The sequence below is a fragment of the Triturus cristatus genome, chromosome 10, assembly GCF_964204655.1.
Source record: "Triturus cristatus chromosome 10, aTriCri1.1, whole genome shotgun sequence".
NCBI lineage: Eukaryota > Metazoa > Chordata > Amphibia > Caudata > Salamandridae > Triturus > Triturus cristatus.
Window position 1 is genome coordinate 97,207,555 of NC_140593.1, and position 13,944 is coordinate 97,221,498.

Genomic DNA, 13,944 nt, shown 5'->3' on the forward strand with positions numbered 1-13,944 from the left:
TGGCTCACACCCTCTGGATCACACCCTCTGGCTCACACACTCCTGCTCACAGCCTCTGACTCACACCCTCTGACTCACACCCTCTGGTTCACACCCTCTGGCTCACACCCTCTGGATCACACCCTCTGGATCACACCCTCTGGATCACACCCTCTGGATCACACCCTCTGGCTCACACCCTCTGGATCACACCCTCTGGATCACAGCCTCTGGCTCACACCCTCTGGATCACAACCTCTGGCTCACACCCTCTGGCTCACACCCTCTGGCTCACACCCTCTGGCTCACACCCTCTCTGGATCACACCCTCTGGCTCACAGCCTCTGGATCACACCCTATGGCTCACACCCTATGGCTCACACCCTATGGCTCACACCCTCTGGATCACACCCTCTGGATCACACCCTCTGGATCACACCCTCTGGATCACACCCTCTGGATCACACCCTCTGGATCACACCCTCTGGATCACACCCTCTGGATCACACCCTCTGGATCACACCCTCTGGCTCACACCCTCTGGCTCACACCCTCTGGATCACACCCTCTGGCTCACACCCTCTGGCTCACACCCTCTGGCTCACCCCCTCTGGCTCACACCCTCTGGCTCACAGCCTCTGGCTCACAACCTCTGGCTCACACCCCTCTGGCTCACACCCTCTCTGGATCACACTCTCTGGATCACACCCTCTGGCTCACACCCTCTGGCTCACACCCTCTCTGGATCACACCCTCTGGCTCACAGCCTCTGGCTCACACCCTATGGCTCACACCCTCTGGCTCACACCCTCTGGCTCACAGCCTCTGGCTCACACCCTCTGGATCACACCCTCTGGATCACACCCTCTGGATCACACCCTCTGGCTCACACCCTCTGGATCACACCCTCTGGATCACACCCTCTGGATCACACCCTCTGGCTCACACCCTCTGGCTCACACCCTCTGGATCACACCCTATGGCTCACACCCTATGGCTCACACCCTCTGGATCACACCCTCTGGATCACACCCTCTGGTTCACACCCTCTGGCTCACACCCTCTGGCTCACACCCTCTGGCTCACACCCTCTGGCTCACACCCTCTGGCTCACACCCTCTGGCTCACACCCTCTGGCTCACACCCTCTGGATCACACCCTCTCGCTCACACCCTCTGGATCACACCCTCTGGATCACACCCTCTGGCTCACTCCCTCTGGCTCACTCCCTCTGGTTCACACACTCTGGCTCACACCCTATGGCTCACACACTCTGGTTCACACCCTCTGGATCACACCCTCTGGCTCACAGCCTCTGGATCACACCCTCTGGCTCACAGCCTCTAGATCACACCCTCTGGCTCACACCCTCTGGCCCACATCCTCTGTCTCACACCCTCTGGCTCACATCCTCTGTCTCACACCCTCTGGCCACCTGCCTCGGCCTTGTGCCATTATCCAACTTCTGCCTCCAGAAGAGCAGAGCGTGGTCGCCCAAATTCATGATTCTGTCGTTGTCATGAAAATGTGTGCTTATAAAGACACTATTCTCGACGCCTCTGTTAGTTCAAGAGATCACTCAGAGCTGAAAAGAGGCCCTCTCTACATAAAGTGTGAAGTCTTGAACCCTAAAATGCCTCCCAATGACACACAATATAAACACACACTGTTGTTCGACAGGGTTGTGTTTTTAATGGAAAGATGAGCTTCCAGAGGTGCTAGATTGTAAGCACGAGGTACCCCAAAACTAAACAAGGGTTTAGAACATATAATGGATGTACCTAATGAATGAGTCCAGCCTTGCATGGCAAGCCGGGTGTGTACATTGGCTTGTTTGCTGCTGAATGTCACATTGTGTATTTGTCACACAATATATGTGTGTGTGTGCGTGTGCGTTTGCATGTGTGTATGGTTTTTTTGGTAAATAACAGCTTAATAGACTCTTCAGAATCTATAGTTTTCTTTTCTACAAACCTTCGGATTTCTTGCAGCGATAAGATCGATTTTATATCGGTGTTCACATGTCAAAATGCCTCGATAATAATGACATTATGTGCTTGGAGTTGCATGATGTGGCCTACACTTTCCCTTTCCTTACCGCATAATTTGTTATGCTTGCCTCATAATTTAGTCCATCCAGCTGCATAAATTGGTCCTTCATTGGATCACAGACCGAGTGGACCCGCACATAAGAATAACAAGCCACGACCTCCTAACAGCCAGAAGGGCTGATACAGGGTCAGTCAAATGTTGAGGCAGCATCTAACTCAAAAGGCGCCTGAGCTGAGTAGCATGACCCATCATGTCTTAAGTAATGACAATCCATTTTTCTACTAACATGAAAATATATATTGTTTGTTTACCTTTGTGGTACTAGCCACTCACATGGTTGGCACTTGGCAGTTCACACCCAAGAAAGTCAGGGCCCGGGCATGATGGAGACCGTGTGCCCCGAAGAGACTACAATAGAACTAGTAGCAAAGATCATCCATCTGAAGATGCTGTGAGGACCTTTAGGAAAGAGACAATATAGAAATGAAGTCCATTCCTGAAGCATCCTTCCAGTGACGGTGGTGGAGACTCAACCGTGGTAATGATCGTATTGCGTAATCAAGGGTAAAGCTGGCAGCCTAATTATGATGTTGGGTGGAAAGCCATCCGATAGCTCGTCCGAGGCTTTCTGCCCAACATCACAGGTTTTCATCCGACTGCCTTATTACAATACTGGCGGTCGGAGGGAAAACCGCTGCAGAATTCTGCTGCGCTTCCGACGGGCTAACAGAGCCCGTTGGGGCGACGGGCAGAATAGTAATTCCCATAATGATAGCAGAGCCAGCCTCGGCTCCGCCATCGGGATTATGATGTGGCATTCCACCGGCCCTTTCATGGATGTCCGCTCCCCCATGAAAAGGCATGCGGAAAGTGACTTTGAGGGTCCCTAACAGGGCCCTTTTCCCCCTTGGCCCTCCACTATGGTGTCCCCCTAAACATCCCTGCACCGTGTGGCAGGCACCGCATGGTCCCCCTAAACATCCCTGCACCGTGTGGCAGGCACCGCATGGTCCCCCTAAACATCCTTGCACTGTGTGGCAGGCACCGCATGGTCCCCCTAAACATCCCTGCACCGTGTGGCAGGCACCGCATGGTCCCCCTAAACATCCCTGCACCGTGTGGCAGGCACCGCATGGTGCAGGATGTTTGAAAACATCTATTTTTCGATCGCAGCTTGTGCTGTGGCCCTTTTTTGGCTGCTGCACAAACTGCTATTAAAAAATTAAGGTTTCCGACTGCTCATAGGGTGGTCGCATCCTAATTCCGGGGGTGGAACCGCCAATTTATAGTTGGGCGGTTCCATTACGCTATGTTGTTGCAACATCGTAATTAGGCCCAGAGTCTTCTTCTGAAGAGTTGGCTCTAGCGTGGTCAGACTGGATTACATTTGCTTTCATGTTTTCTCCATCACATCTCATGTTTTGCCTTCTGGTTCTGTCCATGGCACTTCTGCGAACTCGCGCTTCTGACTTGAGTTGGAAACTTTGAATTAGCACTGATGGGGCTTGGACTCTCCATCACGAAGCCCCACAAATACCTTTTACTCTGATGGCAGGGATTAACAAGTGCAACAAACGCTGGTCTTACGTTGCTGAGCGTATCCAAACTTCTCTTTATGTGCCAATATGTGCCAAGCTCTAACAGTGTACCGAGGCTGCTGGTTACATCATTTTGATTCCTTCTGTGTTCTGCTCTCCCCAGAATTCCAGCGCCGAACAGCGAATCCGCCTTGACCTCGGACTTTGGGACAAATTTAGTGAGCTTGCGACTAAGTGCATTATCAAAATTGTGGAATTTGCAAAGCGGTTGCCCGGCTTTACCAGCTTGACCATCGCAGACCAGATCACCCTGCTGAAGGCGGCGTGTCTGGATATCTTGGTAAGTGACTCTAACGTTTGTTCTCAGGGATCACGTGACAGCGCCTCTGTAGTCCTGTCCACCACATTTGATCAATTAGATACACAAGTTGTCTACAATTCACACCATTTGCATTAGTTTGGATTTTGATTCTACTGTGCTCCACCTTGAAATCAAAATGAATGATATTTTTAGGAATATGATTATTTGATGATTTGTCCTGATGATGGCTTATGGCACCAACATGAAGCCGCAACATTGCCAACGCTGTCTCTTCTTGAATTCTCACTTACATGTAAAGATGATTGAATGCCCTCAACAAATTCAATTTATGAGTTTTAGATGCATTTCACAGTAGTGACAGAAGTTTGGTGCTGCTTGCATGTGGTCTAGCAGACCAAGTACAATGTGCTTTTGACCTTTTACACTTTGATTTATTCTTTACTGGGATTAGACTACATAAAAACACTAATATTCACTAATGGTGATAATTATCTCCAAACAGTAAATACATGCCAACTTAGGGCCAGCAAAGCAAACAGAAAGAGATGATGGACGAAAAAGAGCTGCCAGATGTGCAGAGCAGCCCCAGTGCATGTCGTCTGTGCACATCTTGCCACGATTTACACCAACTCTCACTCTGCTCCTCCCCTGTCGGTGACCAGCACGCTGTCCCCTGGGTCCCGTGCTCTCCATGCCACTGGAGACAAGCTAGCCTGGCTGATGTGGAGTGATGCCCCTAAACCGGTCCTAGGATGCTTGTTTCCGGTCCAGGGAGGACCTGGCCTGGCAGTTCGGGCTGGACTGTTCCCATGAGGAGCAGGGTCAAGACTGATTTGCATATGACTGGGTACAAACTGGGGTGGTGAGCAAAAAAACGATGGATTTAGGCCCAGATCTCTGTACTGGGGGCGAATGTATGACATTGTTCTGCATTCTGTCCATCAACTGTTCTTTTTGCAGCAGTTACTGCAGTGACATCATATACAGAACTGCAATGACTGCAGTGCCATCACCACTGGGGTAACCCTTACTGCAGTGACAACCCACACAGCTGCATTCACTGCAGCCTCGTCACACTAAAAGATGCTCTTTCTGCAGTGAAATCACACTGAGAAGTCCCCAACTCAAGTGACATCACACTGGGAGTTCCCCAACTCCAGTGACATCACACTGGGAGTTCCCCAACTCAAGTGACATCACACTGGGAGTTGCCTTCACTGCAGAGACAACACTAGTGACTCCTCATTTGTGCCTGCCCTAACTGGAGGCGCAACACACTGGGGCTGCTGTCACTGCAGAGACAACACTAGTGACCCCTCATTTGTGCCTGCCCTCACTGGAGGCACAACACACTGGGGCTGCTGTCACTGCAGAGACCACACTAGTGACTCCTCATTTGTGCCTGCCCTAACTGGAGGCACAACACACTGGGGCTGCTGTCACTGCAGAGACAACACTAGTGACTCCTCATTTGTGCCTGCCCTAACTGGAGGCACAACACACTGGGGCTGCTGTCACTGCAGAGACAACACTAGTGACTCCTCATTTGTGCCTGCCCTAACTGGAGGCACAACACACTGGGGCTGCTGTCACTGCAGTGACATCACCAGTGACTCCTCATTTGTGCCTGCCTTAACTGGAGGCACAACACACTGGGGCTGCTGTCACTGCAGTGACATCACCAGTGACTCCTCATTTGTGCCTGCCTTAACTGGAGGCACAACACACTGGGGCTGCTGTCACTGCAGAGACAACACTAGTGACCCCTCATTTGTGCCTGCCCTAACTGGAGGCACAACACACTGGGCTGCCTTCACTGCAGAGACAACACTAGTAACTCCTCATTTGTGCCTGCCCTAACTAGAGGCACAACACACTGGGGCTGCTGTCACTGCAGAGACAACACTAGTGACTCCTCATTTGTGCCTGCCCTCACTGGAGGCACAACACACTGGGGCTGCTGTCACTGCAGTGACATCACACTACGAGCGTCCCTTACCTCAGTGACGTCACTCTAAGAGCTGCTTACTTCAGTGACCTCACGCGAAACAGTGGCCTTTACTGCAGTGACATCACACTAAGAGCTGTCTTCATTGCAGTGACATCATACCAAGAGCTGCCTTTTCTACAGTGACATCACACTGTAGAAACGTCACACCGAGTATGTACTTTACCGAAGTGACACCACAGTAATAGCATCTCTTACTTCCGTGACAACGGGCCAGGAACTCTTTTTACTGAATAATCTATAACATGATTGAGAAAAGGCGGTCTGGACTGTGTACTAACGCGTTACCAAGAAGTTCATATAACGACATGAAACAGAAAGTGCCTACAATGGGAAAAGAAATCGCAAAAAAGAGTGGATAAAGACATGCATGCAAAAACGCAGAATTGAGTAAGTCTCTTCGTATGCACGAGCCGTCGTGTAAGTTTTCGCTTCGTAAAGCATTTTAAACAGTACAAGTTCAATCGCTAAAATGCTTTCGTATCTTCATACCCGACCCTTCCCCATTTGAAAAAGCACCAAAGTTAAATAGAACGATCTATAATTAAATTACTAATACCACAGATGGTATTATTTCCCAGTTGATTTCTACTCATTAAATCGTCCTAGGAAGGAGAAATGTCTGAGTCGACCCTGAAATGCGCGTTGCTCAAAGTTCTGTGCAGCAGGTGCTCAGTCCACCGAGCTGTCCAGCTGGAATACCCCATGCAGAGCAGATGGTTGAAAGTGAGAGCTGGTTGGCGGGCCCCTTCGGCCCCTCTTCTCCAGGGGTACATTAGCCTGAGTCTCATAAATCCCTGACCCCTTCCCTCACACTCCTTGCACCCCGGTCTCCCAGGGCCCAGTGCACGTCCTCAGCCGGGCCTGAGGCACATCCCAGGAAAAGAGAGTCCAGCTGGAAATCAAGGGCTGTGAACGAAATTAGAAAAATATGTGCAACTTCAAAGGAGACCATTCCATGTGGGGGTCTGACCCCCCTCGACCTCTTCCCCATCGCCTGCCACATTTCTTTTGAGGGATCTTTTATCTCTGACACTGATGGATGGAAGTAGACAAGGGCTATTCTAGTTTGGAAAGTTCGGGAAGCTCGAGCTGCCCTCCCTCGGGCACACAGGGTTGTTGTCTCAGTCCTCGGGGGCGGGGGTCACATTTATGCTTTTGCTGGGTGGTCCCTTAAGACATCCATCAGCCATTTCAGGCCTGTCACGGCTACCACGGCCCACCCCCTCAGGCTCTAGTGACATCAGAGATTTCCCGCCATTTGTAAGCATTGGTCCTTTGCCGGACACCAGATTGGGACGAGACGTGGGGAGAAACTTGTTTCAGATCTGTTTCATAAGGCGATCGGGCTTGTACACAGAAAACGCTTAGATAACAACAGTTGTTTACGTAGACGTGGCAGAGCGTCTTGAGACCCTCACGGGTGAGTAGCGCGCTTTACCAACCCCTGGTTGATTGATCGTGAGCACTCCTGGAGGTAAACTGGCTCTGTGCGCTTAAATACCAGGTGGCAGTGTACTCTGATACAAATGTGCAGTGCATCTTTTGTGTGGATTGAAGTTTTGATGCCCCCTGATGAACTTTGAACCTGTGACCTGTGGGCAGCACGAAGATCTGTGCAGCCGGCATTTCTCTGAAGAAAATTATGATAAAAAAAAAATATGGCTCACAGAAATCAAAAATGAGAAAAAGTGATGCATAATGCAAGCCATGATCAAGAGAAGCCAATATGTCATTGCTGTGTAAATACTACATTATAATAAAACGCTAAACTCTTTCCAACTACTTGTATTTATTCACCGGAAGGATTGAAAAAGTAGGCGTAGCCTACAGCTATCGCACGCCTCCTCGAATTCATTTAAGTCTGACACCGCCAGTTATGTTAGCGGAGATCAGAGATTTCATACATATGGAGATACAGGGGCATATCAACAAGGGGTGGCGATAATATTATCGCCGCTTTAGAGCCCGTTTTCGGGTGAAAAGCGGCGATAATGTTATCGCATTATCAACAAGGACACGCTAGCGCGTGTATCCTTGCATTAGCGCCGCTGGTCAGCACGCCTCCCATCGCATCGCTAATGAGATGCAAAGGAGGCGTGCCTGACCAGACTCCCTTGGGCAAATATCGCTAACACAGCTTCGTCATATTAACGAGGGTTAGCGATATTTAAAATCACGTTAAGTATGCCTTAACGCAGGAATTTAACGTCTGTTAAATTCCTGACTAAGGCATACCTAACATGGGGGGTGGATTGTGTGGCTAAGACCACAGGCCCTATCACCAAGGATATCGCAGTTTTCCATGGAACATCGAGCGATGTTCCATGGAAAACATCGCTATCACTGGATTAATTATCGCCATTGCGCTATGCGTTGTTTATACAGCGCTAGCATGGCGATAATTATCTGCGATAGATTTCCTCACGCTAAGAGCGGCCAGCGATAATTATTGCTGCTGCTTGTTGATATGCCCCACAGTGATTTGGCCAGGATCACACAGCTCGTTCAAGTGGCGAAGCTGGCATTGTCCCACAGGTCTCCTGTTAAACAGCCAACAATTTGATTCAGACACTAGATGATGTTTCCCCATGAAGATCGATTCACCAAAATACCTGGGGTAGCAGAAGTGACAAAGAACACCATTTAACCTTTACTTTCACTCGCACGCGCAAGCTTACACGTATACACACGCATCCACATATACACACAATCGCTCTCACATAAACACACTCTCGCCCTCAAGCACGCACTCCGTATACATTTAAAAGCATTTTTTACTTCCCTCAGCTGCCAGGGAGGGTCATATTCCAGCTAATTGTAACCATTCTGTATTACACTAATAGTGAATAATATAATATTAGTGAAATAAAAAATTGACGGAAAACAAAGAAAGTGAAGGCCCAACCGATGTCCAGATGGACGAGCTGCCCTTGTGTCCCTGGCACTGATGTGGCGCCCTCTGAGACCAGGGGTCGCAAAGAACAAACCAGGGGTTGCCTCTGTGGCCCCTGGATGACATCCCTGGACTCATCCACGCCCGTCACGAGCCGAGATGCTTGTTTTCTTGGGATCACATGCTAACCTTGTGCTTTTTATAATTCGATCTTGGTGCTCAGTGTAGGCAGGGGCACTTTTCAGGGCACATTCTCAGATTCTTTCAAACAAAGGCCAATTTAATGGCAGCATTACGTGGAAAAAGTTTGACTTTCGTGTGACTGGGCGAATGACATTTTTGGCCCCTCGCCAGAGGAAACACAATAGACACGTGTTGAAACTCCTCGCGTACACGCGCTGCCTTTACCTGTTAGTCTGCCTCCGACGAGGTTGTCTCATTGGCCTTTCTAGAGCCCTTCGAAGGCGGGTGAGGTTAAAGGTCATCATTCAGCTTCAGCTGCACGAGGGTGCCTTCTACAGCTAACTTTTGAGATTCTTGCGCCACCTCGCGTTCAGAAGAAGAACTGCGCGGGAGGTCTGGATCCGAAATTAAACTGGCAGTCATTTTACACGTAGCCCTGCCCCTTTTTGTATGTAATAAAACCGTGATTTTGCAATACAGTAAAATTGAAGTTGTCTCGTCAGCGGCGCGAGGATGGAGTAGTTAAACAGTAGCCCCCTCTACACGCCTCACTCTTCGGTTTCACGCTGAAGTGTCGTGATGGCAGGGCTCTCAGGCAAATGACCAGACAGACACCGATATTATGTCACTCTCTTCTTTATGACTTTCACCCTCACGGCTACATTGTTCCTCTACTGCGGGGGACGTTATCTTCCCAAGCTCCTCCCACGCTATCCTTTGTTATAACGCCCCTTTGTTCCTTTCACTTCCGGTCTTCCCCATCTCCACACAGGAAGTGATGTCCAGTGTCGATCTAGCATCTCCCCGGTCCTAGTGTCCTTGCAATATGACATCTCCCCCTCCTTAAAGAGAAACCACGCTTCTCTGATAAGGCACATCCTTTCTAGCTTGAAGCTTTTTTCTTTATCTTCATCCTTCCTAGTGCCTGGAAGCCCCAGTTCTAGAGCTACTGAACCTCCAATAGTAGGCCTTCAAGGACACCTATGAGTGCACAGTAGACTTGGCAGCTACACGCGGTACCACCTTTACTCATTCAGCACCAGCTTGCCAGAAGTTCCATGAATTGTCACCTCCACCAGACAGAAGACCTCTTCGTAGATGATCCCCGTCACCAACACCGAAAGCTACGGGCACTGCTCGGGAGGCCACCTTTTATCTATGTTTTGGTTCCTTTTACTGCTACCCAACTGTCTGAGAGCCCTTTAATTCACAGGGTGAGACCTCAACTCGGTCCTCCTCAGATTGAGGCAGGTTGTAGAGGCCTACACAACCCCCACCTTGGCTGGTGGAGAGTGATGTCTTTTCATTGACTTGGCATGAATGGAGAGCTTTGCTCTTCACAAGAAGAGGCATACGAAGACTCAGTCGCAGAAGTCTTTGCTTCACTAAACTTTGGTACTCTTCGATGGTGAAGGAAGTTGCCTCCAGAGAAGCGGGCCTTTCTGCCGCTGCTTTGTCACCTGGAAGATCTATCTTCAAGCTCACTAAACCTCCCCCAGTCCTAAGTAGTGAAAACCATTTAGTCCTTGGTTTTCGTGGAAACCTTCGTGAAAACCTTCAAGTCCTTAGTTCTCGTGGAAACCTTCAAGTCCTTGGTTCTCGTGAAAACCTTCTAGTCCTTGGTTCTTGTGGAAACCTTCAAGTCCTTTGTTCTCGTCGAAACCTTCGTGGAAACCTTCAAGTCCCTGGTTCTCATGGAAACCTTCAAGTCCTTGGTTCTCGTGGAAACCTTCAAGTCCTTGGTTCTCGTGGAAACCTTCGTGGAAACCTTCAAGTCCTTGGTTATCGTGGAAACATTCAAGTCCTTGGTTCTCGTGGAAACCTTTGTGGAAACCTTCAAGTCCTTGGTTCTCATGGAAACCTTCAAGTTCTTGGTTCTTGTCTACGTTTGTCCTTTCCTCAGGAGGGCTTTTGACAGCCTGCACTGGAACTCCCTGTCATGAGTCACCATTGAACCTCCAGAACTGTTGTGGGCACTAACTCATGCCGGGCTCTTAGTTCTCCAGAGATGCTTCAAGTCCTCACTTGCTCTCCTCATCTCTTCCCTCAGACAGCTGATGATCTCAATGGCCTTGTCATGTGGGACGCCTTCAATGCTGTCATTAGTGGCTGCATTTTAATGTGCGACATTGTGATAGATGTGCTTGGTGACCTAAGGTTGTCAGGTTGCAATAACTGACAAATGTGGGCAAGTGTGAAAGATTACATTGTGACTAACTGGTTGTGGAGCTAAACCTAACAGCCAAGAGTCGTGTTTAGAGCCAGGATTTTGCACGAAAATAACAAAGCAACTAGGTAGAAGACTTCAAAATCTCCATTACATTTATTTCAGTTGATGCTATTTATGTTGTAATGATGCACCATGTGATATCATAACTAAGGGGCATATCATCAAGGATGCGATATACAATTATCGCCGCTTTTGCGTCCGTATTTGGACGAAAAGCGACGATAATATTATCGCCTTATCAGCAAGGTCACGCTATCACGTGAATCCTTGCATTAGCTCCCTTTCCCGTGACGCCCACCTTTGCATCTCTAATGAGATGAAAAGTGGGCGTTCCGTCCCAAAATAACTGGAGAAATGTCGCTAACCGACATTTCTCCAATTATCAATGGGCACGCTAACAGGCATAGCGATAAGAAAAGTAGCGCTAACCTTGGTTATCGCTACTTTCCTTACGCCTGCTTTTAGTTTGACTTAGCCTTTATATCCAATGTAAGGTGGATTTCATGGCTAAGTCTGCCCTGCCCTATCAACAAGCTATTGCCAAACTTTGTGAGATTATCGCTGGATTTCCAGCGATAATCTCACATTTGGCAATTAGCGCTTGAAATTTTATCGCTATTGAGATAAGCGTTGCTGATAGCACGCTAACTCAGCGATAAAATTCCACGTTACCCGACGATAATTATCCTAGCGCTAAGTGCGTTTAGCGATAATTATCGCCGGTCCTTGATGATATGCCCCTAAGTAACTCCAGCAAGGGCGGCCCATGACCTGCTGTTGCTGTCTGTTTGCTGGACCATTGACGTAAACATGGACAGAGCGCTGTGGCCACAATCTCTGTTTGATGGATGTCTGTGGAAAATATTGACTGTGATTTATAGCTGCAACGTTTGGCGGATCACACGGACGGTGATACCTGGTGGCGGTCTGTGTGTGGCGGCGAATGCAGGATGCACTCAGTGCCCACAGTCTGGGTATAGTGGGCCTGTGGGCTCTGATCTGTGTCCAAGATCTGGGTTTGCTTTTGTCTGTGGTAAATACGGATTATAATCTATAGATCTGGTCCATGTGTGGTGAATATGTGTGGTAATCATGAACCACAATCAATGGCCAACTTTCAGTTTCCTGGGCCTATCTGGTAAACCGGGGCAGTGCACTGTGGCTGCGCCCCATGATTGCTCAGTCTGTGTGATAAATCCATTGTACATGCAGATAGGATATTAATGGATGGAATAACTTACGACTCTGTTTTGTGTTGTTTTTTAACACTATTTTGGATTTTGCAATGAAGAAATATGACATACATTACAGGGTTGTCTTGGGCACTGAGGAATACAATGATACGGGGAAATTCCGCACACGTCCACCCCCCAGAGCGGGTACAAAAATGTTTAACAGGTAAAATATGACAGCGTAGCATAACCCAAAGCAGTTGTTTTATTTCCTCACCTGCTTGATCCTGTTATGTTATGTTAGCTGGATTTATAAAGCGCATTGCTACCCAGAGGCGTCTAAGCGCTAGTCAGTCCTCAGTTGGTAGTGGCAGTCCTTAAATATGTAGCTCACATGGGGGTCACTCTCTGAGTCTTAGGGGGGGGGCATCACCCACAACTCTGAAGCCCTCAGCGTCTTGGACAGCTTTAAATGCAACCCCAAAGTTCTGTGCTGTCTCAATATGAAGGTGGTAAATGGACACCTCGTTGTGTCACATTTGGCAACTCTGTCCCTGATCACTGCTGTAAGCTTTTCCAATGTATGAGGGTTTTCCATACCTTCCCCCACTACATGTTTAGCAAGGGTTCTTGTGGTTGCTTCCACATCTGGGCTATACTCGATTGTGCTGCAAAAAGTAGGTGGGAGAAAAGCCGCTCTAGTGGAGTCGTCATGGGAAAAAGTCTATCCGCCCCTGGTCACCCATGAGTACCAAGAGAGGGTCGTGGGGCAACAAGATGCTAGTAATAGAGTGCACCATGTCGAGGACCTCGCCCAAAAATATTTGAACTGTAGGGCATGACCACCATGTGTGTACAAGAGTGCCCCTTTCCCTGCACCCATCCAACATAGCTCTGAGCCCCCAAACATCTTATGGAGTCATACAGGTGTGAGGTACCGACGTGTGAGGATTTTGTAAGAGTTCCCCTTGTATTGGAGGCAAACGTAGGACTTAGAGACCCTCCGTCATACTGCTCCCCAAGTTTTGTCTATAATGTCGGTGGCCAATTCCCTTTCCCATAGTTTCACACAGGCATGTTTCGTTGAAGGGTGAGGGTGAGTATGTAATGATAAAGCCATAATATGCCTCTACAGCGAACATTATTGAGGTGAAAGGTTTCTATGGGCGTCTCCTTTGTATAGCTAAGAGGGTGGGGAGGGTCGTCCAGCCCAGTGGAGTGCTTGTCCAGTCCTGTAGGTGCCCCACCCGTTCAAGGCATATTTCTCAGCAAGATGCCCATTCATCCCCAAGTCCCCTTCTTTGTAGAAGTTTTTCAGCATCGGGGACCGGCCCCGTCCCAACTAAACGAACACGGGTGGGCCATGCCCCGGGGAAAATCTGGGTTGTTAGTCAGAAGACTAGGTGGAAAGGGATATGACAAGAACATACATAAAAGAGAGGATGTAGCCTTATGGGTAGAGCGGTCGACCTCAAAGCGGGGGAACCGGGTTTGAGTCTCGTGTACGGCGCTCAACATCCTATGATTCTGGGCAAATCACTTAATCTCCCTGCGCCTAACAAAA

The 13,944-nt window shown here is 48.9% G+C and overlaps 1 protein-coding gene across 4 annotated transcripts in view; it reads left to right on the plus strand.

Annotated features, from left to right (window-relative positions):
- The window catches only part of RARB (retinoic acid receptor beta), a 1,132,713-nt gene that overhangs the window by 1,007,289 nt on the left and 111,480 nt on the right, over positions 1-13,944 (plus strand). For all 4 annotated transcript variants that reach the window (XM_085630534.1, XM_085630535.1, XM_085630536.1 and 1 more), the window contains one exon: positions 3,733-3,909. In XM_085630534.1, coding sequence (XP_085486660.1) covers positions 3,733-3,909 — 177 coding nt within the window. The remainder of the gene's footprint in view (positions 1-3,732; positions 3,910-13,944) is intronic.